Source organism: Mus caroli, chromosome 12 (genome assembly GCF_900094665.2).
Source record: "Mus caroli chromosome 12, CAROLI_EIJ_v1.1, whole genome shotgun sequence".
Taxonomy (NCBI): Eukaryota; Metazoa; Chordata; class Mammalia; order Rodentia; family Muridae; genus Mus; species Mus caroli.
In genome coordinates, this window is record NC_034581.1 from 78,542,182 (window position 1) to 78,568,247 (window position 26,066).

The 26,066-nt window shown below is 50.3% G+C and overlaps 1 protein-coding gene across 2 annotated transcripts in view; it reads right to left on the bottom strand.

The window, feature by feature from the left end:
* The window catches only part of Elmsan1 (ELM2 and Myb/SANT domain containing 1), a 70,177-nt gene that overhangs the window by 4,838 nt on the left and 39,273 nt on the right, over positions 1 to 26,066 (bottom strand). For both annotated transcript variants that reach the window (XM_021179360.2, XM_029484528.1), the window contains exons 2-11: positions 18,593 to 20,262; positions 17,325 to 17,624; positions 8,120 to 8,465; positions 6,360 to 6,426; positions 5,755 to 5,897; positions 5,530 to 5,633; positions 4,847 to 4,922; positions 4,133 to 4,221; positions 2,330 to 2,479; positions 819 to 1,031 (exon numbers count right to left, since the gene is read on the bottom strand). In XM_021179360.2, coding sequence (XP_021035019.1) covers positions 819 to 1,031; positions 2,330 to 2,479; positions 4,133 to 4,221; positions 4,847 to 4,922; positions 5,530 to 5,633; positions 5,755 to 5,897; positions 6,360 to 6,426; positions 8,120 to 8,465; positions 17,325 to 17,624; positions 18,593 to 20,017 — 2,913 coding nt within the window. In that variant the 5' untranslated portion in view covers positions 20,018 to 20,262. The remainder of the gene's footprint in view (positions 1 to 818; positions 1,032 to 2,329; positions 2,480 to 4,132; positions 4,222 to 4,846; positions 4,923 to 5,529; positions 5,634 to 5,754; positions 5,898 to 6,359; positions 6,427 to 8,119; positions 8,466 to 17,324; positions 17,625 to 18,592; positions 20,263 to 26,066) is intronic.

Genomic DNA, 26,066 nt, shown 5'->3' on the forward strand with positions numbered 1-26,066 from the left:
TGTGTAGCCCTGGCTGTCCTGGAACTCACTCTGTAGACCAGGCTGGCCTTGAACTCAGAAATCCGCCTGCCTCTGCCTCCCAAGTGCTGGGATTAAAGGAGTGTGCCACCACTGCCCGGCCACAAGGCCATTTTAAAAAAAGGTTTATCATTATACACTGTATTTATTTATTATGAGTACACTGTAGCTGACTTCAGACACACCAGAAAAGGGCATCAGGTGGTTACAGGTTGTTGTGAGCCACTGTGTGGTTGCTGGAATTTGAACTCAGGACCTTCAGAAGAGCAGTCAGTGCTCTTACCTGCTGAGCCATCTCTCCTGCCCTACTCCAGACAGTCTTGCCAGGCTCATGTTCTAGGGGAGCCATGAGTGAGCCGCAGCTTATGAGTGCTTCCCCTACCGCACTACTACTGGGTTTTCACAAGGCCTGTTTCCTCTGAATCTCAGACACAGAAACACTTACACAGTATGTGCATGCATGTGTGTATATATACATACATATAATATGCATGCATATACATACGTGTATATACATATAATTACATACAATTATATTTTTTGTATTGGAAAGATAAATTGCAGTCTGAATCAGGCTGTCCACAAGCTACATCACCTTCAACCCCAGTTTGCTTAGCTGTAAAGTGAGCTTCATCATAGTCCATCCTCAACCACACAGGGTTGAGACCCAAGGAAGTTAAGGGCATAAAGGACCTATAACCATGAGGGTCACCAAGGTCTTGCTGTCCTCCCACCCACACCTCAGGCCTCGCTCAGCCTTCCTGCCCTGCCCTCAGGGAATAAAGGTGGAGGTCACTTACCGCCTCATTGGCCTGTAGTGTCTGTGTAGCTTTGACGGCAGCGGCCCGCCGGCTGCGCTCACGCCCCTCCTCCTGCTCTCCCTTCTCCTGGGTGTCTGGCACCTCCTCCTCCCCCTCCTTCCTGGGTTCTGTCACTTCTCTCTTAGGCTCCGGCCTCTCTTCACTTGGGGACTCTCTTCTGGGAGGAGGCACCCTTGGGAACTTCTGAGAAGTCTATGGGGGACAAGAATGAACCCAGTCATTCCAGAGTGCAGACTCTGATCCATCCAAGGCTCTGAAGCACCTGCTGGGTCTGCAGTCCTGTCTTGACCCAGCCCAGCCTCTGGTACTGGGACTCTGTCGTAAGTCACAGCTTTCCTATGCCCAGTTGGCCCAGAAAGAAGATGATAGTCTCACCCTGGGTGCCCTCAGGGTGAGACTGAGCCAGGGATATGGAGGGAACTTGCCAGGATCCACAAACCACCTGGCCTCCTGGAGACATGCCCAGAATCTTTTGAGCACCCTTTGGACACAGTGACCTCGTGTGCCAGGCAGTAGCTCTGAGCTCCAGTTTAACTGTCTGTGATACTTTAATCTCCATCCCCCATCTATAATATGAGGACCAAACTACTCCCTCATCTCAAAGCGGAACGCCACCAAGTCTTGCCTTGTAACCTAGAGACAAGGTCAAGAGGATTTCTGGGCACAAAATTAAATCACAGTGTCTCTCAAAGACCACGTCAGGGTTGGTGTTAATGTGCCTCTTCCCTAGACTTGATAATCTGCCTAAATGAGAAGCCAGCCCTGTCTCAGAGGCCTGGCATTTAGTGACAGGGTTTGGTTTTCATGTGGACTTATTTTTCCCAGTACCTTCTATTTATAGGCAACAATACTGGTTTCTATTTATGATTGTAATATAAAGCTTCCCTTTTGAGAAAAAGAGTGGGCTGACTCAAAAAAAAAAATAATAATAAAAGTTGTGTGGGGGGCTGGAGAGATGGCTCAGCGGTTAAGAGCACTGACGGCTCTTCTGAAGGTCCTAAGTTCAAATCTCAGCAACCACATGGTGGCTCACAACCATCTGTACAGCTACAGTGTACAGATATATAAATACATAAAATAAATAAATAAATAAATCTTAAAAAAAAAAAAAAGTTGTGTGGGACGTGACAGAAACAGTAATTGTGGTGTGTGTTAACGCATAGACAAAGCAGAAATCATAAAGGTGGTACAAGAAGAGCTGGAGCCCAGAAGTGACCTTGGTGGTCTGCTCGGAAGAGGCAGTAAGCCAAAGCTGTGCCGCCGACTCTCCAGTGTTCAGCATCAGCACCATCACTACGACCGGGACAGTTGATACCGGAGAGAGCTCAAAAGGGCCAGGGCCTGGGCCACCAGCTCCTGGGAGCTGCCAGGGGGCTGCTCTCCCCCTCTGTCAGCCCTGTATAAACCCCAGGAGAGTCCTCAGGCCTCCAGTTAGGTCCTGGCCTAAGGTGTTACCCAGAGTGATGCAGCAGAGCCGGGGAAGGGCTCACCTTAACGTCCACCTCAACCTCCTCTTGGCCTGACTTCTCGTCACCGACATCCAGGTCGCCGAAGGTAAGCGTCCCGTTGCGGCCGATTTTCACCTGTTTCTTGTAGGTGTAGTAGAATTCCACACACTGGGCCACAGTCTTGGTCTGGATCTGAATTAAAGCCACATGGAGGTCAGGGGGAGCCGACATGGCTCACCTTTCTCGTCTCTTCATGTTCCCTTTAAGCCTTAGGCAAAAAACTAAATCCCAAACCCCAATTCTCAGTGCCTACTCCACAATGAATCTCTGGCCAATGCAATTAACGGAGGCTTCTGCAGCTCTTTAGTGAAGGCCCAGAAGTTCTGGGTAGATTTGACTGTGGACTAGATATTAGAGGGTCGTGACCTATGAGAGTCCCAGTACAAGAGGCTGCACTGGGCCAGTAGGGGCTCAGGAGGCCCGGCTGCGTCAGGATCTGTAACTAGCAGTGTAAGTGAACTCATTCTTATCCCTCTAACTTCTCGGAGTCCCCAGGTGAAAGAAAGAGGGCACATCATCCTAATTTTTGCTTTTCAATGTATGCATTAAGTAACGTGATGTCTGAACCACTAGGCCATCTCCACGGGCCTCTCACTGTGCCTTTAAATTGCTTGCCAATGCTCAGGGAACTTTTATTTGAAAATAATCCTCTGCCCCTGTGCTAGGCACTGAACATATGGTCTGAACACGGCTAGGCGAATGCTCTACCATTAAATAGTACTTCCAACCCTACCCACCTCCATTTTAAATTTTGAGAGTCCCACTAAGTTATCTAGGCTGACCTTGAACTCAGTTTTGTTTTTTTTTTTTTTTTAGTAGCCCAGGTTTGAACTTGTAATCTTCCTACCTCACCTACCCTCCTCCCCAAATAGCCATGATTGCAGGCCTATACATCCAGGCTCAGCTACAGCTTACTTTAAACGATTTGGTAAAACAGAAGTGGGGGGGGGGTGTAGAGAAGATAGCTCTGTGTATTTCGTGGGTCTGTGTTTAGATGCAGAGAGAGAAAGAGACGAAAACAAGACAAATGGTAAACCCCAGAAAGGCATTAATTAATGGGTGGTCATGGAATTACTCTTCTCCATTTTCTATACATTTGAAAACTTCAAAGTATCTGGGCACCTTCCACATCCAAAGCCAGCCCCAATTACAGCCCCAATACAGCAGTGCATCCCCGCCCCCACCCCCCTTCATCAATCAGGGGAATAGATCCACTCCTCTCAGGGAGCAGTGCAAAGGAAGAAAGAGAAATGTCACAGTGTCCTCGTGTCCGGGAGGATTCAGGGACAGCCTAAGGAGGAAGCAGAAGACCCTCCCCACATTGCTAACTGCCACCAAAGGGCTACACATCCTAAGGTGAGCCCCCCCCCCTTCCTAATTTCTGTCTTTCCATGTGTGCAGAATAAGTGATGCGATGTGTGATACTAGAGCACAGATCATCTCCATGGTCCTCCTCAACACTGGCATCCAGCTCTCCTATTTCAGAGTCTAAGGGACCACTGGGTTGGGTTTGGCCGATACACTCCCATATAAGGACTGTTTTCTCTTGCCTCCTCTACTTGCCTGCTAGGTTCGGCCCTATCTAGGCTTAAAGTCCCGGGAGCTCAGAAGTCAGTGGAGGATCCTCTGTGGAGCTGTGGTTTATCAAGCTGCCTCTGAAGCGACTTAATAGCAGTGACGTAGCCGCAGTGATAGGGGCTGAACTCAGGCACACTCGACGAACACCCTGCCATCTGGCCACTTGCTGAGTGACCACAGGACCCCCCCTCACTCGCCCCTGCTCACCAGCTTCTGTACCAGGAAGAAATCTTTCTTATAGATGGCAATGCCCTTGTTGAACAGCTTCCTCTCAGCCGTCTTCCACTGGTCAGAGCCTGCAGGGCAAAGAGGGGGCCGGGTTGTGACTCGGGCAGGAACATGAGCATCCGCACTGCAAGGCGTGAGTCTGCTTTGGTTACACACTACCGGCTTCCTGAAGCCTCCCTCTCCCTGCATGTCAGGTGTGAATGACCATCGGAACCCTGTCTTTCAAGGCCTGAGAAAGACTAAACGCTGTAAGGTGGAAACAACCTTTCGGGGCTGGCTCTGCCTGGTACAGACAAAAGGGAACCTAACAGAGGCTTCTAGGATCACGTGACTGTGTTCACGCCTCTCTTACAGTACAGCGTCCAGAATAAGACAAGCACTGTAACGGTAAGTTCCAGGTACCTGACATCAGTTTGGACTGCACGCCCTAGGTTTGACCTTTGACCTCTATACCTGGTGACTAGGGTTTTTTTTTTTTTTCCCTTTTCTTTTTGGCCTCAGCTGCCTACCCACTTCAGGCTTCCCCTCAAGGGCATGGGGAGCCCCAAGAGAGTGATATTGATATTAGTTTCCTTGCTCTGACTGTTGGCTGACTGCCTGTCCCAACTCTCATTCAGGGCTGTGTCTCAGCCCCAAGCTGGATGCTGGAGAGCTTTGAGGCTCTGGGCCCCGTGACCACCCAGTCAGGCCCACCTGTGTAGTGATATGTTGCCAGTGGGTGATTGTGGGGCCGCAGGGGCCTCTTCAGTAGCAGCTTATTCAGCGCCTCCTGGAGGGGAAGAAAGGGCAGTCAGGAAGCTGGAAGATGTGACATGAGTGACCCAGGCCAGGGAAGGAACATGTGGAGAGCCTCCTCCAGTGGCTGGGTAGAGTAGTCACTTACGCTTGCCTGGCCTAAGTGCTGAGAGACAGGGCACATGGGAGTATGGTAAAAATCACAGGAAATGGGGTGCTGAAGACTCGGGTCGTCAGGCGTACTTTAAGGAATCCACAGCCATCAATGCCCTTGGTGGCAATCCTGTCTGAGAGTGGGGGGATCTACTAATCTAGAATCAGGGAACAGACTCAACAGTAGGGCCTTGCACACCCAGCCAGGGTTTGAGACTAGAGTTCCCTTAGGCCAAACTCCAACAGCCTCTTCCTTGCTCAGACACCCCCGCTGTAACTGCCTCAAATCACCACACCACGTCATCCCCATACTGAGGAGGCCAAGGCAAGGCAGACAGTCATATTTAGGGGTGGGGGTTGGGAGAGGGGAAATAAAATTTTATACCACCAAGCCTGGTTCTGGCAGCAGGTAGGGAGAAACCTGCACTTGCTTTCTTAAAGGACTGCCACCCCCCCACCCCACCCCCCATTTAATAAGGCTTCCTTACCAGGATGTCCCCCCGGGACTCATGCAGATAGTGCAGGGCTAGTTCCTGGTTGGTGCCAGCCCCAGGGAAAATGCTTGAACAGGCAGCTGTCAGCAGGTCATCCACTGGACTCACCAGAAGCATTGGGAGAAAAGGAAATCAAGTTAGGGCTGGATCCTGCAGGACCCAGCCCGCCCATCTGCCCACCATCCCGCCATGCCTTGCTCCCTGGAGATCTCTCCTTACCTTGTCTCTGCTTCTCCCAGCTGCTCTCAAGATGTTCCCATGGCTGCCACACCAAGTCAGCCTTATGGGGGTCAAAAGCTGCCAGCGCTCGGTCTCTCATCATGGGAATTTCTGCCTGGAACCGGGTCCCGACGTTGATTCGTCTGCAGGGGTGCAAGGGCAGGGAGTAAGGCCTCACATTGTGAGGACAAAGAACCTGATTTTCTCCCAAGAATGGGAAGGAAACGGTACAGCTGGCAGATGGAGTGCAGTAAAGCCATAGTTGGGTGTAGGGACTGTGGCTTCTGGGAGACAGTGAAGACAGCCTGGCCTGGGGCATGACTCCATACTTGACAGATCAGGAGAGACTCTTGGACCCTCCCGCCCAGCTCTCCCTCATGACAAATTCGAGCCAACTTGTCCCTTCCCTTCCCTCTCTCTGCAACGTCCACACAAAAGCTGGCAGAAGACAAGAGAGGCCAGGATAGACTACAGAAGCTCAGAGAGTCTGACTGGCTCTAAGAAGGCCCCACAGAACCCTCCCCTTGCTCCCATGCTAATCTGCAATGCATTGGGCCCACCTGGGCACCCACACATCATGGGCCTGGGGCAGGGGCTGCACTTACGGTTCGATGCTCACAGGGGTGGCCTCCCCCATCACAGAGAGGACAGGCGGGGTGACTTCAGAGCTATCTACGAGCAAAGAACAAATTGGTAAATGGCCTCTTCCTCCCTTCAGGAAAACACTCCTGTCCTAGACGGCTGTCCTGCATGCAAGAGTCACAGCGGTGACTCATTGAGTACACTCGGAACCCAGGCACCCTCTGTCCTTGCTCTGCAATCTGACGACTGTGCAACTCCGGCCCCGTATTAAACATGTGAGGGCCTCAGTTTTCACATCTGCAAAAGGGGTTCGTTCTTTCTGTCTCCTGTAGGTAATGAGATGTCTGAGTTAAAAAAGAGCCTGGCACTCCACAACTGTCAGCTATCATTGTCAGCACAACCCCCAGAAGCCCAGCCCCAGCTTCCAGGAGCTCCCTCTCTGCACGCGCTGCAGTATAGAGCTATGTTTTACTTCTGTTTTGTTCTATCAAAGAGGCCGGGACGAAGCAGACCAGGAAGATGGCAAAGATCTCTTTATAATTATCTTTTCATCTTCTCTCTGGATTTTTTTTTTGAGGGGGAGGGGCCTCACCTTTCTTCTCCAAGTTAATCTTAAAGCCTTACTGGATGAAAACACTCCCTTAATCAAAACAAAACAACACACCAAACCTCTGCTGCTGCCCCCTGCAACGTGAGTGAGACAAAGTCTGACCCCCTCGGCTGTTTCAGGCAGTTCCCTGTGCTCCCACCCCATGACCCAGGCTCTCACCCCAACCTCACGGCCCTCACTCCCCCGCTCAGCCCCACTCCACGCCTGCAGTGCCTGCCCCTCCCACTCTGCAGTTCAAGCTCAGCTATGGCTCCACCCTCTCCCAAATTCTTTCCTTATCTACCCAGGAGGCTGCCATAGGTTAGAAACTTGGTGTCGGCCTCATTCACTGCCTGCTGGTCCCACACTGCTGGGAGCCTCTGCTTTTCTGTCTCCCAAGCTTTCTTGTCAATTCCCCAATGATCCCACCCTGCACTTTCTTTAGAGTAGATAATGGTACCCATACATTCTTGGAGCCTGCACAGGATCCGGTTTGAGGTTTTACACCCAATGCTCAGTAAACACTTGCTGGGCACACTGACTGATATCTCGTTGGCTCTGCTCCGTGATTTCCAACCCAAACCAAGCCAGAGAGAGAAACTTCTTCCCAGGTAAGCAAAACCCGTGCTTGCCAACAGCAGGCAATTTCCATCCACAGACACCAGGAGGCACCAGCGCACTGCACCATGGGTGATATCTGGGGTCAGAGGTTAACTGGGAGAAGACTGCACCTACGCCATTCTGCTGTAAGGGGTCAGGTGATCCCACTTTCCAAAAGAAAAGAACCCCTTTGCAAAATGGACATTTTTAAGCCTCACAACACCAGGGCCTGTTCTTGACCAAAACGTATCAACAAGCCCAGGAGACCAGGTCAGCCACCTACTATGAATAATGAATGAATAACTGATCCCCACCACAGCCTGAGGAGGGAGCTATTAGATTGAATCGTAAGGAACTGCTGTTTGTGGAGCAGCTGAGTATCAGTAATTCCGTCAGCAGCCAAGCATGACTAATCAAATCCTGATCCTTGCTGAATATTGAACGAACTGGGGTCTGAGCAGGTGGACTTGCAGGTCTGACAGTAAAGGGTGGACAGAAGATCAGAATCCAAACAGGAGGACCAACCGGCGTCCTCCAGCCCCCAGTCCCGTATAACCCACCACCACCGCCACCACAGCCACCAGGGTCACTTACTAGAGCGGAGCAGGGTTCGATGGGCACTCTTTGGCGTGATAGGAGGAGGGGCCGGGATGTTGCTGGTTGATATGATGGCATTGAAGTAGAGGCCAGAGCCTTCCCGGACCGGGCTGAGAATGGGGGGCGGTGTGTAAGGGGGCAGCTCAAAGCTCCGCTCAGAGGGGTGGTCAGCAAGGCGCACAGGAGAGCGCAGGTGGCTCTGGTAGGGGGTGATGTTGGAGTAGACAGGAGGGGCGATGAAAGTGCCCGCCTTGGTGGGGATGATGAGGGGCTCCGGCCGTGGCCGCTGCTTTGGTTTCCGCATGGAAGGCTCCCCTTCCAACTTGACGTTCAGGTCTTCAGCCTGGAGAAGGAAACAAAACGAAGAGGCTCGGCCTCTTGCGGCCCCAGAAACCTGTCGTCCTGGAAGACGGAGAACGCCTTAAAGCTCGGCTTATTGCCCCACCAGGCAGTCACAGGCTAGCAAACTTCCCAGGAGGCCACAGTGAGGGGTTTAGGTTGAGGAAGCTGTCTGTCCTACTTTTACTTTTCTCTCTTTTCTTTTTAAAAAGATTTATCTATTCATTTCACATATGTGGGTACACTATCACTGTCTTCAGACACACCAGAAGGTGGCATCGGTTGCCCATTACAGATGGTTTGTAAGCCACCATGTGGCTGCTGGGATTTGAACTCAGGACCTCTGGAACAGCAGTCAGTGCTCTTAACCATGGAGACATCTCCTCACTTCCCCGCCGCCCCCCCCCCCCCCAAGACAGGGTTTCTCTGTGTAGTCCTGGCTGTCCTAGAACTCACTCTGTAGACCAGGCTGGCCTCGAACTCAGAAATCCGCCTGCCTCTGCCTCCCAAGTGCTGGGATTAAAGGTGTGTACCACCACGCCCGGCCATCCTCACCTTTAATGTGAGACTAGAACAGGAAATGCCTACCAAACCTGGGAGCTATGAAGATTAAACCAACCAGTCAGTATGTGGAAATGAATAAGCACATTTGTTTTTTGTGGGTGGAGATCAAATCCTCGGCCTTGCGGATGCTGGGCAAACACTACACTACTGAGCACAATTCCAACCCACAGCATTTCTCCCTCTACCCTGGCGTTCAGATCCTCGGCCTAGAGAGGGCAGCAGAGCACAGGCGGCCCAGCCTCCTATGTAGCAATATGAGTGGATATATGGAAATCAATATTGTGTGGTTGCAGTAACAGTTCTGTCATTACTGATGTCCAGAGTCTGTATGGGATAGAAGCCTGCGTTGTCTGAGCTAAGGCGTAAGAGTCAGAAGATCTGCTACTGTCAGAAGCTAGCCCACCCATGTTGTCAGAGGCTGGCCTTCCTAGCTTGCCCTTCTATATGGTGTGCCTTATGAGCATCTACTGAACAGAAAGCAGGGCCATCAAGAGAGAGCCTTTCTTAGTCCACGCTAACACTCTCCAAGGGGAAGCAGCAACTACGGCATCTCTGGTCACATAGTAAACAAAGGTCAGTCAAGTTGGCTCGAGTGCTGCAGGCTCTCCCCCCTTCAAGGATCCAGCTCCTTCAAGCTCATTCCAGCCAAGGGGGGGGCTCTCCTTCTGAGGCCCGGGCATGACCTTTTCTTTCTGTGTGTTCTCATGCTCCTTCTACGAATTAGGACAAACGGAGAATGTTCATTCCTCTGCCATTAGAGGAACAGTAATGGCTACCCAGGAGGAAACTGCAGAAGAGCCATGCTGCTTGGATTTGTCAGTTTGACATCAAACAAACAGAGCAAGGAGGAGGGGCTCTCAGTTCAGAAACCGCCTCCATTAGATGGGCCTGAGAACAAGTCTGTGGGGCAATTTCCTTAACTTCTAATTGATGGAGGAGGCCCAGGCCACTGTGGGCAATCCCGCCCCTGGGCAGGTGGTCCTGGGTTCTCTAGGAAGGCAGCTGAGTGAGTCATGATGACCAAGCCAGTGAGCGGCATCCCTCCATGACCTCTGCATCAGCTCCTGCCTCCAGGTTCCTGCCTGTGTTCCTGTGCTGACTTCCCTCATGTCCGACTGTAAACTACAGGATAAAATAAACTCTTTCCTCCGCCACGGGTTGCTTTTGGTTTTAGCATTTATCACAGCAACAGAGAACTAACTACCTCTGGAGCTAAAGGCCTCCCCACCCCCACCCTCCGTGCCAGACAATCCTATACAAAACCAGCTCCAGCTATTTACAGGTAAGAGATTTAAACTGTTCGGAGTATTTTTGACCTTCAAGCTGTGACAATGCTATTGAGACCATTTTAAAAAGAAAGAAGTGGGGGGCGGGGGGAGGTTGGAGACAGGGAAGAAAGGAAGGAGGGAGGGAGGAAGGAAGGCAGGGCAGGCAGGCAGGTAGGCAGGCAAATAGACCATATGTATGTATTCTGATGCAAGCCGAAGATATTTATGAAGTGTTACAATGTGAAATGCGCCTCAGAACGATTCAGGATCATGAGTGCAGATGAACCAAGGTTGGCTGTGCTCTGATAGAATTACGAGACCTGGGGGATGACTAAGCATTCAGTCACGAGACCCTTCTCCACTTTTATGAATGATTGGAAATGTCTACAATACAAAGAAACATACTAACTAAACAAATAACAAAATATAACACCCCCCTCCCCCATATCAAGCCACAGAACAAGACCCCAGAAAGCAGACAGTTTGGGGCTAACTCTCCTGCAGGATCTCTCAGTAATCTCGGAGCCCTCTGGTATAGCCAAACTCCTCAAAGGCAATGACTCAGAAGATGTGATCTAGGGTCAGCTCTGCCATTCGCTGGCCATCTGACCTCAGGTGAGTGCTAAGGCTTGCGGCGGTTTGCGGTTTGGTGATGGGAACAGAACCTGAGTCCTGCACATGTTAGGCAAGTGCCCTACCATTCATTAAGCTACAGAGCCCCCAGTGCTACAGTTGAATATCATTTGCACCCCAAGTTCACAGTCACGGGGGTTTAATCCTCAACGCCTGATGTTAACAGTAGGAAGAAGGCGGAGACTGACGTCTGGGTGATATTTAGAGGCAAGGAGGTGATTTATTAGCATAACGTAAGGTCATCAGAGTGGAGCCACCATTGCCCAGTCCTGTGTGGACCAGAAGAATACAGACAGAGACAGGCAGATGACAGACACATGTGTTCCCTATCTTTTTCCCCAGTGAAGCACTGCAATCAATGATCTTGGAACTCTGCCTGCCTGCCTGCAGGTTGATTGCCCCCAGAAAAGGCCCCTGGACTTTGTTTCTCTAGAATGAGCTAACCTAACCCTCTTCATTATGTTAGCCTGTCTCGGGTGTTTTTTTTAGAGTGAGGAGAAGCAGGCTAATGCAGTCTCTTGACTTTCCTGAGCCTGTTTCCTCAGGTATGAAATGGAGACACCAACTGGTTTCTCTGGCTCCTTCCTACCCTCTGTCAAGACAAGCTACCAGGCCTCAACTTCCAGCCTCCAACATACTTTCCCCACCACAAAGAAGACCTCAGAGATCCGATGAGCTTGAATCAATTACCTCACAATGATCTTAAAGGCCCTGTCTCTTTCCTATTATAGAGAACAAGCATGCAGGCCAGCTCTTCAACAGAATAAACAGGAAATCTGAACTGAATGGAAAAAAACATTCCCAGAGATATCAGAACAAACAGCTTGACAAAGAATTAAAGACCCAAGACCTGAGGTGGATGTGGGGTCAAACTGGCAAGCCCAGCCTCTTAGCTGCCTTGTGCCTGCAGGTGAACGTTATTACTTGGAGAAGCAACTGGGGGGGGGGGGGGGTGAGGGCTAGGCAGAGTTTGATAGCTCCAAGAACTACCAGAATAAAAGCTGTGGCTCAGAATAACAGCAAGTGGCAAACAGGCTTGTCCTTACATGGAAGAATGCTTAAATTGTCTCATCTGTTTCTGATTAAGTAAAAGTGACTCAGGATTGCTAGAGCCCTTTGCTGCCCAGCAGAAGTCAAGAGAAACACTCTTGGGAAGACTCGAAGAGACACAGGCACACAGACACACACAGACAGGCACACCCACTGGCTTTTCAGGTCAATTTTAACAAGTGGCCATGAAGTCATGGCTTCAGACCTAGCAAATAAAATGGCATATAAAGATGAATTCTTCTAGATGGCAGGAAGATGTTAGAGACGGCTTTAAATTAATGTCCTGGGTGCGAACGTGTTAATTGAGCACTATTGAAGAGAAAAAAGATTTTACACAAAAAGCAAGCATGGCTTAGCTGGGAACAGCTTGGTGGCAGAAGTGTTGACAGGAAAACATCAGGGCATGATTTGGATCCCCAGAATCCACATAGAAAAGCCAGATGTGGTGGCAAACATCTGTAATCTCAAGGCTAGGGAGGTGGCGGCTGGGGGATCCCTGGGGCCCGCTCACCAGCCAGTCTGACTGAAGCATTGAGCTTCAGGTTCTGTGAGAGATCCCATCTGAAAAATGCTGGTGGAACATAACTGAGAAAGACATCTAACATTATCTTCTGGCCATCACAGGCACACACACACACACACACGCACATCTGTACACATGTGCATACATATACACTAACACACAAGTGCTGGAGTTATTTATCTACTTTTCAAGATATAGTATCTTGAAGAGAAAAAACAAGCAGACAAACAACCAAACAAAAACAAAAAAACAATAACGGGTCTAGAGAGGTGGCTCAGCAGTTAAGAGAACTGGCTGCTCTTCCAGTGGATCCAGGTTCAATTCCCAGCACCCAGAGGGTGACTCACAACTAACTGTAACTCCAGTCCCAAGGGAACTGATACCCTCTTCCAGCCTCCATGAGCACCAGGCCCATATGTGGTACACAGACATCCATGCAGGCAAAACACCCATTCACATACACAATAAACAAGCAAGCAAGCAAACAAACCTGAGAAGAGGAAACAGTAGTAGCAGCAGCAGCCATGCAGTGGTGGCACACACCTTTAATCCCACCAGAGGCTGAGGCAGGCAGAGATCTCTGTGAGTTCAAGGCCAGCCCTGCTCTTTAGAGCTAGATCCAGAAGAGTCAAGACTACACAGAGAATTCCTGCCTCAAAACAAACAAACAAACAAACAAACCAACAAAAAGCAAAACAGCAGCAGTGGCCATATTAAGAGTACCTTTGTGTTGGGAGCTGGTGCTTATGAACTAGCTTCCATTGCACAATCCCAACCTTGGTCTGTTAAAAGAAGCTGTGGCTGGGTAGACAGCTCAGCAAGTAAAGTCCTTGTCCTCTAAGTGTGAGGACCCGAGTTTGGACCCACGTAAGGTCCAACAAACATGGCATCTCTGCCTGTAATCCCATCACTCCTATGGAAAGTGGCGATGGAGAACCCCGGGAAGCTGAAGAGCCAACCAGCCTGATGACACTCACAGCTGCAAACAGTGACATACACTATGGCAATCAAGTGGGAGGTGCAGATGAACACAGAGGGTGCCCTCTGACTTCCTCACACAGGACGGCACACGTGCTCACGTACATACGTACACATTTTTTTTTAAAAAAAAAAAGGTGGGCTAGATGGCTCAGTGAGTGAAGGCACTTGCTACCAAGCCTGACAACTTGAATTCAATCCCTGGAACCACACAGCGAGAGGAGAAAACCGATTCACACAAATTGTCCTCCGATACACACCATGGCATGCACACACTCACACACATACACTCCCAAATAAAGCAGATGTTTTTGTTTTGTTTTGAAGAACAAAAACTAAGAAAAAAAAAAAAGTAACAGTGGGGCTGGAGAGATGGCTCAGCGGTTAAGAGCACTGACTGCTCTTCCAGAGGTCCTGAGTTCAATTCCCAGCAACCACATGGTGGCTCATAACTATCTGTAATGGGATCTGATGTCCTCTTCTGGTGTGTCTGAAGACAGCAATAGTGTACTCATATACATAAAATAAATAAATAAATAAATAAATAAATCTTTTTTTTTTAAAGTAACAACAACAACAACAAAGTAGAGAGGTGGGGGCAGAGAAAGTTATTGTAAAGTCAAAGCCAACCTCAGGCTCATTTTTCCTTTGGAGACAGGTGCCCTCTATAAATTTCAGGTTGGCCTAAAACTCCCTCCAAGACCAAGATGTCCTGAGCTCCAAGATCCACAGAGCTTGGGAATTAAAGGCATGCACCACCAGGCCCAGCTCACAGTCAGACATCTTGCATACACAGTATGATGGATGCTATGATTTGATGTGGTTTGTCCTCCCAGGGTCTACAGAGCAGAGGCCTGGTCCTCAGAGTAGGGTGTTGAATGGCAGAACTTTATAAGTCAAAGGGACTGATGCACGGTAGCCAAGTCGGGAGCATGGCCTTTGGAAGACACTGCTGCTGCTGAAGAACTGAGTTAGCTCTCAAGCAAGCAAGCTGTTAAAAAGGACAGGCCTGGGCTGGAGAGATGGCTCAGTGGCTAGGAGCACTGACTGCTCTTCCAAAGGTCCTGAGTTCTAATTCCCAGCAACCACACGGTGGCTCACAACCATCTGGTGTGTCTGAATAGAGTAACAGTGTACTCACATACATGAAACTAATAAATAAATCTTTTTTTTAAAAAAAGGACAGGCGTGTGCTTTCTATCTGTCTGTCTCTGTCATGCCATCTGCTATATTGTGCAGGGGCCAAGAGGGCCCTTACTAGAGGTTGAAAGTACAAAACCATTTAATCTTGGACTTTTAACATCTAAGACCATAATCTGGATAAACTTCTTTACAAAAAAAGCACCAGCTTATTATTTTAATACAGCAACATAATATGAACTAATATACTTGAAATTTAATTTAAAGACAACCCGACTGATACACAAGGAAGTACGATGTGACCTGAAAATTAGGAAATACCAGTGTGCTAGTGCACACCAGTGATCCAGGCATACAGGAGGCAGAGGCAGGTGATCTCTGAGAGTTTGAGGCCAGCCCGGTCTATGGAGTTCCAGGACAGCAGGATTGCAAAGTTCCGAGAAACTTTGTCTTGAAACACAACATAAATAGGAAAGCCTGAAGACAAAGTGGTGAGACCTTTAAGTGCTGACGGACAATGACTACAAGCCTAAGACCTACGGCACTCAGCAGAGTTATCCTTGACAAAGGAGACCAAAGGAGGCGCTTTCCAGAAATCAAAAATCAGTAAAACTCATCATTAGCAGACTCACACCAAAGGAAACCTCGAAGCAAGTTCTTCAAGTAACACATAACCTATCCAAGATAGATATCCGAGAACTGGACATATGAGACAGGAAATTAACAAGAAATGGCACGAGTAAATGGGTAGATCCAAGCACACCCATGTTCTGTTGAGGACAATATACGAAAAGTAAAATACCTGCCAATAATTCTTCAAGCTAGGGATTGGCAGGAAATGGAGTGAAAACCTTCTAGGAACTCTGTTCTGTCCAGGAAGTGGTGAAAGCCCTTACATTATATTTCAGTGAGTCAAAGCTACATACTGTTTAAGTCTCTAGGGGTCTCCTCAAGCAGGGAATTAAACTCTATGCCATGAGCAGTCGCTGTGTATACCACAGGAGCTTCTCTCCTATACATCTAAAGGGTGTTAGCCATGTGATATCCCTCAGGGAACTGAGAAAACTGCAGAAATCCAAGTAAAGTAACCACCAACAGAGAAATAAGTCTATAACTAATACATTATATATAACTAACTAATACATTGTATATAACTAACTAATACATTGTATATAACTAACTAATACATTGTATATAACCAACTAATACATTGTATATAACTAACTAATACATTGTATATAACTAACTAATACATTGTATATAACTAACTAATACATTGTATATAACTAATACATTGTTGCCGGGAGTGACAACCCCAGTCAACTGAAAGCACAAGACACACACACAGACATACACACACACATACTCAGCAGTACATAACAAAGACAGGATGGCATTAGCAGAACATAACAGCAGGTGACAGAGCTCGACCTAGGTGTATCAGGACTCCCAGGCAGACAGCACAGCGAGGGGCTGCTCCCAAGGGCTGGAGATGGAATGAGGACTGCGAAACCCAAGTTCATTAAAAACTGGAGATACGAATTCAGTAGCCGATTGGGCAACACCACGGCTTTCATTGCTCCATTAATTTGTTTCTCTTAGAATACTGCTAAGTGACCAGATCTTAAATGTTCTCACAAAAAAAGAAAAATAATAATAAGGATGGGAGATAATGACTATGCTAACTACCTTGGTTTAGCAGTTCTACTACATATAAACATACATGTATATATAAAAAACATTGTAGAACATGCATTTAACTATTTTAATTAGTTAAAAAAAAGAACTGTAAATGGTACAGACAAGGTTACTGAAGCAGAAAATAGCAAACCAAAATTATTTACTACTTGAAATTGTTCCTAAAGGACACAGAGAAGATGTAGTGGAAGGACAGAAAGACATGTGCTTCTCACAGAACAGACACTACAGATGAAAAGATACTACAGATGAAAAGAAACTTCTCTCAGCAAGTCTCATGCTGGGCCAAACATGTACACCCCTAAAACATCAAAAAGCAGCGACAGAGTACAGGAAACACCACCGCTTGGTTCAGAACTGAACACACAAGCAAACATTTCTGCACCCCAAAAGCTAGCTCAGGACCTTCCCCAGGAGCCATTAACACCTCCTGACTGGCAACCACAACAGATCCACAAGCTAGACTCTCCTGATGACCACCTCCTCAAGTATAAAACTACCTCAGACCCTTTGTGTATTTCTGTACAAGTTTGATTTGGAAAATAAAAAACAGTATCTCCTGATATGTGGGAAGATGGCTCAGTGGTTAAGAGCACTGGCTGCTCTTCCAGAGGACGGGGACCCCATTCCCAGCACCCACACGGTGGCTTATACTCTCCATAACCGCAATTCCAAGGGCACCCACCACATGCGCGTGGGAAAGAGTCACAAAATATAAAACTATTTTTTAAATTTTTACCGGGCCGGGCATAGTGACACATATTCTTAATCCCAGCACTCAGAAGGTAGAGGCAGATCTCTGTGAGTTCAAGGCCAGCTTGGTCTACACAGTAAGTTCCAGGACAGCCAGGGCTACACAGAGACCTTGTCTCAGGAAAACAAAACAAAACAAAACATGAACGAAGGAAAATAGCATCTCCCTGGGTCCCTAGAATTCCAAGCTTCCCTTGGAGTCTTTGGAACTAAAAGTATTCCAGCACTGGAGGAGCTGGGGGGCAGCCTCTCATACCTGAGCTGCAGCATCTGTCCCGGGAACTCGGGTGGACCGCCTGCGGGTCACGATGACTGACGGCTTGTGCTCGGTGGGGTACTGCTCAAGACCAGTCCCATCCTCGTCAGCACCTCCGACTTGGGCCACCTCAGTTGGACCCACAGTCCTCACGGGAACAGACACGGGAATGATGAGGGGTACCATCCCACTCTCCTCCCGAGCTCTCTTGGCGGCTAAGGCAGGCTCGGAAAACTCCACGCCACACCTGGAAGTTGTGGCCAACACGCTTTTCCGCTTCTCCTCAGAGCCATTGGCATCCTGGGTAAGAGGGAGATTGGGGAGGGGGGTGGCAGTGAGGTTCAGGAGTTGAGCCCCTGTTTGCTGACCTAGGAATCCCATTCAGCCCAGCAACTCAACCACTTACTGGTTGGTCTTTGACAGCTGGCACTTCCTGGGCCATCCCTCTTCCTTTCAGATCTTCTCCACCCCCTCCCTTCTGCCTGGCTGTGCCACCCTGGCCCGAAGCACCAGATTCCAGGTGGTCATCGGTCCACAGGTGGCTTGCAGATGTTGCATCTAGCCTATGGGGTGTGGCATGTAACCAAGCATCTCGCTGTGGCAAGATGAAGGAGTGGGGTGGGGAGCGGTTTGCAGCTATTTTCTCACAGGCTGGAGCAAAGACTCGAAATCATGTAGCCTCCTGTGTGTCAGCCTGGGCCTAAAGGTGACAGTGGCTGCAGATTCTAAGGATACAGAGAGTTAATGCTGATCAAATGGGAGGCGTTTATCCTAAGTGGCTCAGCTCCTTACAGAAACCTGGGGCAGGTGACATTCATACCTTTGCTATTGCGTTTGAGAAGTTACTTTTGAGCAAGTATAAAATAAAATTTAAAACCCAGGGTTAACACAAGTGCTCAAAGTCTGATTGGTCTTCCTTCCCTTCTGACTTTAAAAAACATGAACTTTATTGCAACATGACTTCCTCGTCTAGATTATAGCTAACACATTTTGACAAGCATCATGTGCAACTACCAGTACACTCTTGCCTCTTAGAATGCTGGATCTCAGCACCCCCTATTCCCAGTCCTCAAGTTCCACGGGAAGAAGCCAACAAGGACTTTCCCACCCACCAACCACCGTGCTTGGCAACCTCAGGGTCCCTGCGGGTACAGGTGCCTCATGCAGGGGTATTCTGAATAAAGAGCTTCCATTTCCTTTAAATAACTGAATAAAACCTGACCTATACGCATCACCCCACTACCGCAGCAGATGCCGCCCATTCTCACCTGCATCGAGGCCAGCTCCACCGCCTTCTGGGCCAGGGTCAGCAAATTAGCCTCCTGGGACGTCCTGCGTCTCCGTCTTGTGCTCTGGATCACCCCACTTCGTATCATCTGTCCACAGTCCCCGAGGCCCCCTGCTCTCATGACCTCCTCATTACCCATGGCGGGAGGCTCCCGTTCCCGACCATTGGGTGCCAGTCTGTCCCCATCCGCCAGCATCTGTGACTCCCTCAGTTCTAACGGGAATCCCAGGGCTTCAGAATGGGGCTGCCCCAGGGTGCCTGGCGGTGGCTGCGGCAGAGACCAGTGGTGAAGGAACAGATTGCTCGTGGGCTCCTGCCCAGGTTGGGTGCCAGCTCCATCGAGGGAGTTGGAAGGCAGAATTCCCTCCTTGGAGAGACGGCGGGAGCGACGCGGGAAGGCCATCTGGGGCTGAGGTAGCACGGGCTGTGAAGCAGGGTCCTGCAGGAGAGCCTTGCGCAGTTCTGGGTTCATATCTGGGTTGTGGGAAAAGGGGTAAGGGGCCATGCTGCGGTGAGCCAGGTGGGTCTGTCCCAGTGGCCCACCCGGTGCCAGGCCAAAGTCCTGGTGCTGCTGTGAAGGCGGTTGATGCATGGAGTAGTAGTTCTCAAATAGCTGCATCTGGGGCAGGGCTGCCGGTTGCTGTTGCTGCTGCTGCTTCTGAGGTGGGAAGGAGGTGGTGGGGTTAGAGGGCTGAGGGCCCTGCCGGAAGACCTGGCGGTTCACCTGGTGGCCAAATGCCAGCTGGAAGGGTTGCAAGGGCAGTGTCTGGTTTGGGGGTTTCTTGGCTGCATGGAAAGAGTTCAAGGGTGCTTGGGGCCTCCCCACCTCCAGCTGCACCTTCTGTGGCACCATGGGCTGCACTGCGTTTCCATAGTGATCCAGCTGCGGACCCCCAGGTTTGTTCCCCTTCAGTGCCTCGGGGTGGTTATAGTAGGAAGGGACCCCCACACCTGGATGAGGGCTCCCTTTGGGTCCACCGTAGAGAGGCAGGTGATTCCACGTGGAGTGGGGTGGGGGCTGGCCAGGTTGTTGCTGCCAGCCACTGTCACTGATGCCTCCACCTCCGCCACGCTCCAGGCCCCGCCCTGGAGCCATCACAGAGCTGGGCCACTTTACCGAGCTTACTTGGGCCTGCTGGGACAACATGGCTGCCGTGGTCCGCTCAGATCCATACACCACGCTATTCAGGAGAGCCAGGTTGTTGGGAGGAGACAGCTCCACAGGCTGGGTGGTGGAGGCAACCCCTGTGGGACCTTCGTGGGCCCCGTACTGTTCCTCCTTAGCTCTGAGGGACTGTGGTGGAGCCTGCAGTGGTGGTGGCTGTTCCTTGGCGGCTGGCTCCTGGTCTCCAAAAGGACAACGCTTGCGTTTACTCTGAGCCTTGGACTGGGCCTGGAGGTTCATGGTGTGGCCAACTAAGCCTGGCAGTGAGACGTCCTTCAGCTGCTGCCCATCCCTTGGGAGGAGGTCCTGCTGGAAGCCTGGCCCCAGTCCAGTAGCCGGGGAGGGTAGAAGAGAGGCAGAGGAAAACGCAGGAGCCTTCAGGCAAGAGCTAGGAAATGTCCGCTGGTCCTTCCTCTTCTAGGGAGGCTCTTGCGCTCAGCTACACTTCCCTAATCATGATGCCTGCCTGTGCCAGGTCCTGGAGCCTGCAGAGGAAAAACCAGTGACAGTGTTAGCCACGTGACCCCTAGATATGAGCACCAGTGTCCCCCTGCCTCAAGTCACTCATGGGGGCCAGGGATCATGGGGCAGCTGCCAGCAAGACAGCAGGATCAGGTCTCCTTGCTTTTCCTGTCCCACCACCTCCTGGCTAGACTCTCGTCTGCTGCATTTGATTGTGTAACTCGGAACCCTGTAAAGACACAGGCCGAGGGGCCAAGTGGGGCTGACATGTTGCCTAAGCTCCAAGTCAAACGGGGAAAAGGGAAAGCAAAAGCCAAACTGAGAACCTTGTCCTATCAAAACTATAAACTAGGCTCGGGCACAGTGCAGCCCAGGTCGGGTCCTCCCCACATGACTGTCTACACAACAGCTCCAGACCCAGAAGAATTCCCCTAAGGTCACTGCTCCCCTCCACCTAAAGAGGAGCAAGTTAGGGGACAGGGACTATTCCCAGCATAGCCACCCATCCTCTGTCACACCAGGCAAAGCCCACAGGGCCCATAGTTAGGCTTGCAGCCTTTTATGCTGAAGCAAGTAGGTGAGGCCCCACCCCTGGGAAGAGTTGCTGGGTGGGGCTCTGGCTGCTGAAATCTTTCTCAAACTAACACAGAACCTGTTTTGCAACCCTGGCTGGATAAGGGCCCAATTTAGTCTAGTAGCTGGTCAGCAGCTGCTGCTGGCTGCCCCTGCCGTCCCCTCCACTGTTAAAGAGTGCCTAACCAGAGCAGAGTCTAACTCAAATAGGAACGGTGCAGAGGTCTAGACCTCAGGCCCTCGAGACTGCCCATGATGGAAAGTGTTCAGTTGTTTTGCTTTGCCATATTTTGAGGATGGTGTTGCTGGGGTAGGGGCTTTATTCATGCTAAGCACATGTTGAACAAGTGAGCCAGACTCCCCACCCCACTCTAAGCTGATGTCTCAAGTGACAGTTACACTGACATTGCTACAGAATAGAATCCAGGCCTGTATTTTACAACATGCATAGCTGCTTGCTGTATTGTTAAGTTTTTGTTCTTCAGATAAAATTTTGTTTAGTTAGTTTGTCTCCCTCTGGGAAGTTGGTAAGAGCAGGAGGTATACAAGCCCACCTCTTTGCCAAGACTCTGGCTCTGGGTCACTAAGGTGGAAAGGCTAGAGGTGGACAAGGATGAATCTGCAGATCCTGGTAGGCTCAGTTACCACAGAGATTATGATAGCAGGTGGGGCAGTTCCCAGAAAACCAGCAGCAAAGAACAGACCTGGCGTCATAAGTCCTGCCCACGAGAAGCCCCGCCCACACCGAGCCCCGGTTCCCCTCCCAGGCTCTCCGTGCTATCGCTGTTCCTCACGTTTCCGCAGCTCCTGCCCGGGCTCCCTCCCGGACTGGCCTGCCTGCCTGCCAGCCTGGCCGCTTGACTCACTGGAGGCCCCCTCCCTTTCTTTCACTTTCACCCAGCACCCAGAAGGGGAGCAACTTCCTCCACCATTTCCTTCCTCAGCTCCTGGGCCTGGTAGACAGCGTGAGCTTTAGCCCAGGAGACGACGAGAGAGCTTTAAGTCCGTGCACTCCTTTGTTTTCATTTGTGGAAATCGCAGGGACAGAAGGACTGAGGGCACTGAGTCACCCTAGCACCAGCAGGAAGGGAAGGATTTGGACAAGAGCTCAGAGCTCAGGGCGAGAGAACCTCTTTGAACAAATCTTTCTCGTGCTTTTTAAACCCCCTTCCTTGGGTAGCCAGACCAATTCACCACAGAGAACTGAAAGCCAGCCAGAGATGGAAAATCCCCTGGGGCCTCCATGATGAAGCTGAAGGGTAGGACTTCGAGTTCCACCTCTCCGAGGGTGACCCAAGCCCGGCAAAACTAGAAATACGTGTGTGTGTGTGTGTGTGTGTGTGTGTGTGTATGTGTGTGTGTGTGTGTGTGTGTGTGTGTGTGTGTGTGTGTGTNTGGAAAATCCCCTGGGGCCTCCATGATGAAGCTGAAGGGTAGGACTTCGAGTTCCACCTCTCCGAGGGTGACCCAAGCCCGGCAAAACTAGAAATGCGTGTGTGTGTGTGTGTGTGTGTGTGTGTGTGTGTGTGTGTGTGTGTGTGTGTGTGTGTGTGTGTGTGTGTGTGTGTGCAAGGCAGAGGAAGAAAGAACCAGTGAGGGGGGAGGAGACAGGACAGAGGGAAGCCCAGCAGGCCACGTGCCTCTAGGGAGCTGCAAGCTCAGGGATGCTCACAGGCACTCAGGATGCCTGTCGCCTGGGAGTCACAGCATGGGCTTTGGGGGCCTGCAACAGGGGAAGGCCCACGTGGCAGGCAAGCATGGGTGCACTGCACACAGGTTCCTGTAAGAGGGGGCCTAGGCAGGGGATGGCTATTCAGTGCCTGGTTTGGGGGTTTGGAGGGCAGAGGATGGAGTCTGGGACCGGGAACTCCAGAATATGGAAGCTCTTGCCCATGGGTGTGTGCGATGGCAGGGGAGATTAAGTCTGAAGGTGGATCAAGCTGGTTTTCTTCCTACCCTGCACACCAGGGAGAGCCCATCAACTAGGCATACCATGATAGGGGAGACAGGGACTTGCTCTGAACAAGAGGCTGGTTTGGGGAATGGTGGAATCACTCTACAAGCTTCCTGCTGCAGAAATCTCCACAACGATGCCCTTCCTGGCCTGCCAAGCAGGAGGCAAACGTGCAGGCCTAAGAGAAGAGGAAGCTGGAAGGACCACCATGGCAGCCAAGCTCTAAGTAGCCCTAATAATAACAATGTAGCCAGCTTGTCTGTGTCAAGAGTGTCCAAAGTACTTTGTATTTTTTAAAGCCTTGTATCAAGCATCAATAGTTTAACTCCCATTTTGTAGGTAAGCTATATAAGGCTTACAGGAACAAGGTAATTTGCCTACAGTCACACATGATTATGTCACCAGGACTTGAAGCCAGGCATGTCACACACAAGATGAAATAAATCCTCAACACACACCAGTCTGATCTTAGGCCCCATACACTTACCTTTCCTTAGGTCAGGGCTTGCTGGACACCACTCTTCACTAGCTCCGGCCAGAAGCAACCCTCTCTCACCCTCTTTAAACATGACTGAGACCCTCCAATCTCCAGAGAAGCAGGGAAGGAGCCTCACCACAAAGAGGAGGCAAGTATCGGGTCCAGCTGCAGGAGTTGTGACATCTGTACTGGCTACTCGGGCCCACCTCAAACCTAGGTTCTCTAACCACTTCTGATCCTGCCTCAATCTTGGTTGCTGTGGTGGGGCTTTGAGCTCTCAGAGTACATGGGGGTACCTCCCACCCTTGCTCCCCACCCTTGCTCTGAGCCACTTCCTCTCTTTTTGACTGTCCCCCCCTCCCTCTCCTCAGCCCCTCAACTGTAAGCAGGTCTGACCTTCCAGTGAGGAAGAAGGAAGCCACCTGCTCCAAAGACTTGCCAGCCAATGGGCCAAATGCCCAAGGTTCAAGAAGGTGTAAGGAGGAACTCCTGCAGGCAGGTCACTCCTGGGACCAGCGGCAGGGCCTCTGACAACAGATACAAGATCACAGCAGAAGGAAACCCACAGCCACCATGTGGCCCCAGACACTGCAACCACTTTGTCAGCCTATGTTTCTCTGGTCCCTTCCTCTAGGAGCCTCTCCACATCAACCAATCTCTGACCAGGGCACCACAGGGAGCCCTAGGCTGAAAAACAAAGCCAGTGTCATTTATCAGTGGCCTGGGACCAGAGGGAGGTCACAGAAAGCTCTTTGGTGGAATGCATGAAATTTTCTACAGAAAGAAAAAGAAAACACAGGGTGCACCAAGAGAGAGAGAGTAGTGCTGAACCCACATATGGGCTTCAGAGACATGTTAGAAGGGTCTAGAAAGTCCTTGGGTGTACACTGTGTTAATGATCACTATACTCTAAAGGTATGTCAGCTTTTCAAGTGACATAACAGACCACACATGCCCAACTATATGGCTAGCCCACCCAGGAGAATTTATTGAACCCTTCAACAAGGGAGGAGAACCAGTTATGGCCACTGAGAGACGGACTGGGCCACTCACCAGACACCTGGGCCATTCGATTTGTTCATCTGAGACACAAGACTGCTGTGAGTCACAGACACCAGGGAGGAGGTGCCCAGCCTGGTCCAGGGTCACAGTGGCTCAACTCTGAAATGCAGGTAATAACCAGCTAGAAAACCCTCCTAGCCATTAGAGGGCCAAACAGTCCTACTCCAAACTATTTTATGAGCTCAGGCTAGCCTTGAACTCTGGACCCTCTTACCTTACCCCCTGAGTACTGACATTACATATACCTGCCCCCACCCACCCACACACTCACACCCTGGTCCCCTCAAGGACGCAGAGAAGTCAGAGCTTGGTGTCTCCACCAAGAGCAAGTAAAACACAAACAGGGTAACCTACAAGACCTTAACCTGAAGCAAGCAAGCCATGTCTCTGAGCACTGAAGAGGCTACCTTGGGGAAAAGTCTGAACCACCTACCTGGCCCCAAAGTCCCCAGACTCTGGCTCCTGCTGCCTCTTCTGGCACTTCAAGCATGAAGAATATGGTCAGGCCTCCCACTGCTCCTAGGTCTCTGACTAAGCCTGGTCCCTGCCTTTCCAACCTTTACATTTGGCCACACCCCTGTCATCCTTTAGCCAGGGCTTCCTCTGGGAAGCTCTCTGGCCCCCCCGGCTGGAAGCGGGATTACACACGTAGCTTATCGTGTTGCCTGACCCCAGCACACACCCATGCACCGCACAGGTCCCAAGTGTCCGGCTTCCTCATCTCTGCTGCAGACACTTGTACCGTACCTAAACACCTGACCTGGAACTGCACCTCAGAATTTACCCAAGCAAAAGTGCACGCAGCCAGGTATCCAGCCTGGGGTCCTGCCTAATCCTGAGGCCAGTTTATCTCCCAGATAGACAGCAGAGCTCCCCATGTTGCTGAGGTTATATAAAGGGCCCACCCATGTTAGCTCTCCCCAACAATACACACAGAGCCCATGTTCTCCCCAACAAAGCTAAACGCAAGGCCTTCTCCAGTGGCAGGCCCATGAGTCATTTGCTCCTGGGCCGTCATTTACTACCCCATACTACATGCGAACCACCTGGAAAAGTACCAGCTCTCCCGCCCTCAGAGCTTCTCACCTCTGCCTGGACCATGCTCAGGAACACAGGGTTTTAAGTCTGTTTACCTCATGCTTCTGACATGGTTAGACTGGGTCTCAAAACACTAAGATGTGTCTAAAACATTAAAAGACTATGCCAAGGGGCCCAGCATGACCTAGCTGGCCTTAAGTACAGGTTCACTTTCTGAATGGCCCTTCTCAGTTAACTGAGGTCTCTGGCTACAAGTAGGTTGGGTAAGTGTTCAAGAAATGCCATCTTGGGGGGCAGTTAAGAGTTGTGAGGTCTTGGGGCTGGTGAGATGGCTCAGCAGGTAAGAGCACTGACTGCTCTTCTGAAGGTCCTGAGTTCAAATCCCAGCAACCATATGGTGGCTCACAACCACCCGTAATGACATCTGACTCCCTCCTTTTGGACTGAAGACAGCTACAGTGTACTTATGTATAATAATAAATAAATCTTTGGGCCGGAACAAGCAGGGGCTGAGTGAGCAGAGGTCCTAAATCCAATTCCCAACAACCAGATGAAGGCTCACAACTCTCTGTACAGCTACAATCTGTACTCACATATATAATAAGTAAATAAATCTTAAAAAAAAATAAAAAAGAGTCGTGAGGTCTTGGATAAACCTTCCCTCTAGAAACAAAGTAGCTGTCCACATGCCATTTGTTCCCCACCACTGCAACAAGGTTCCC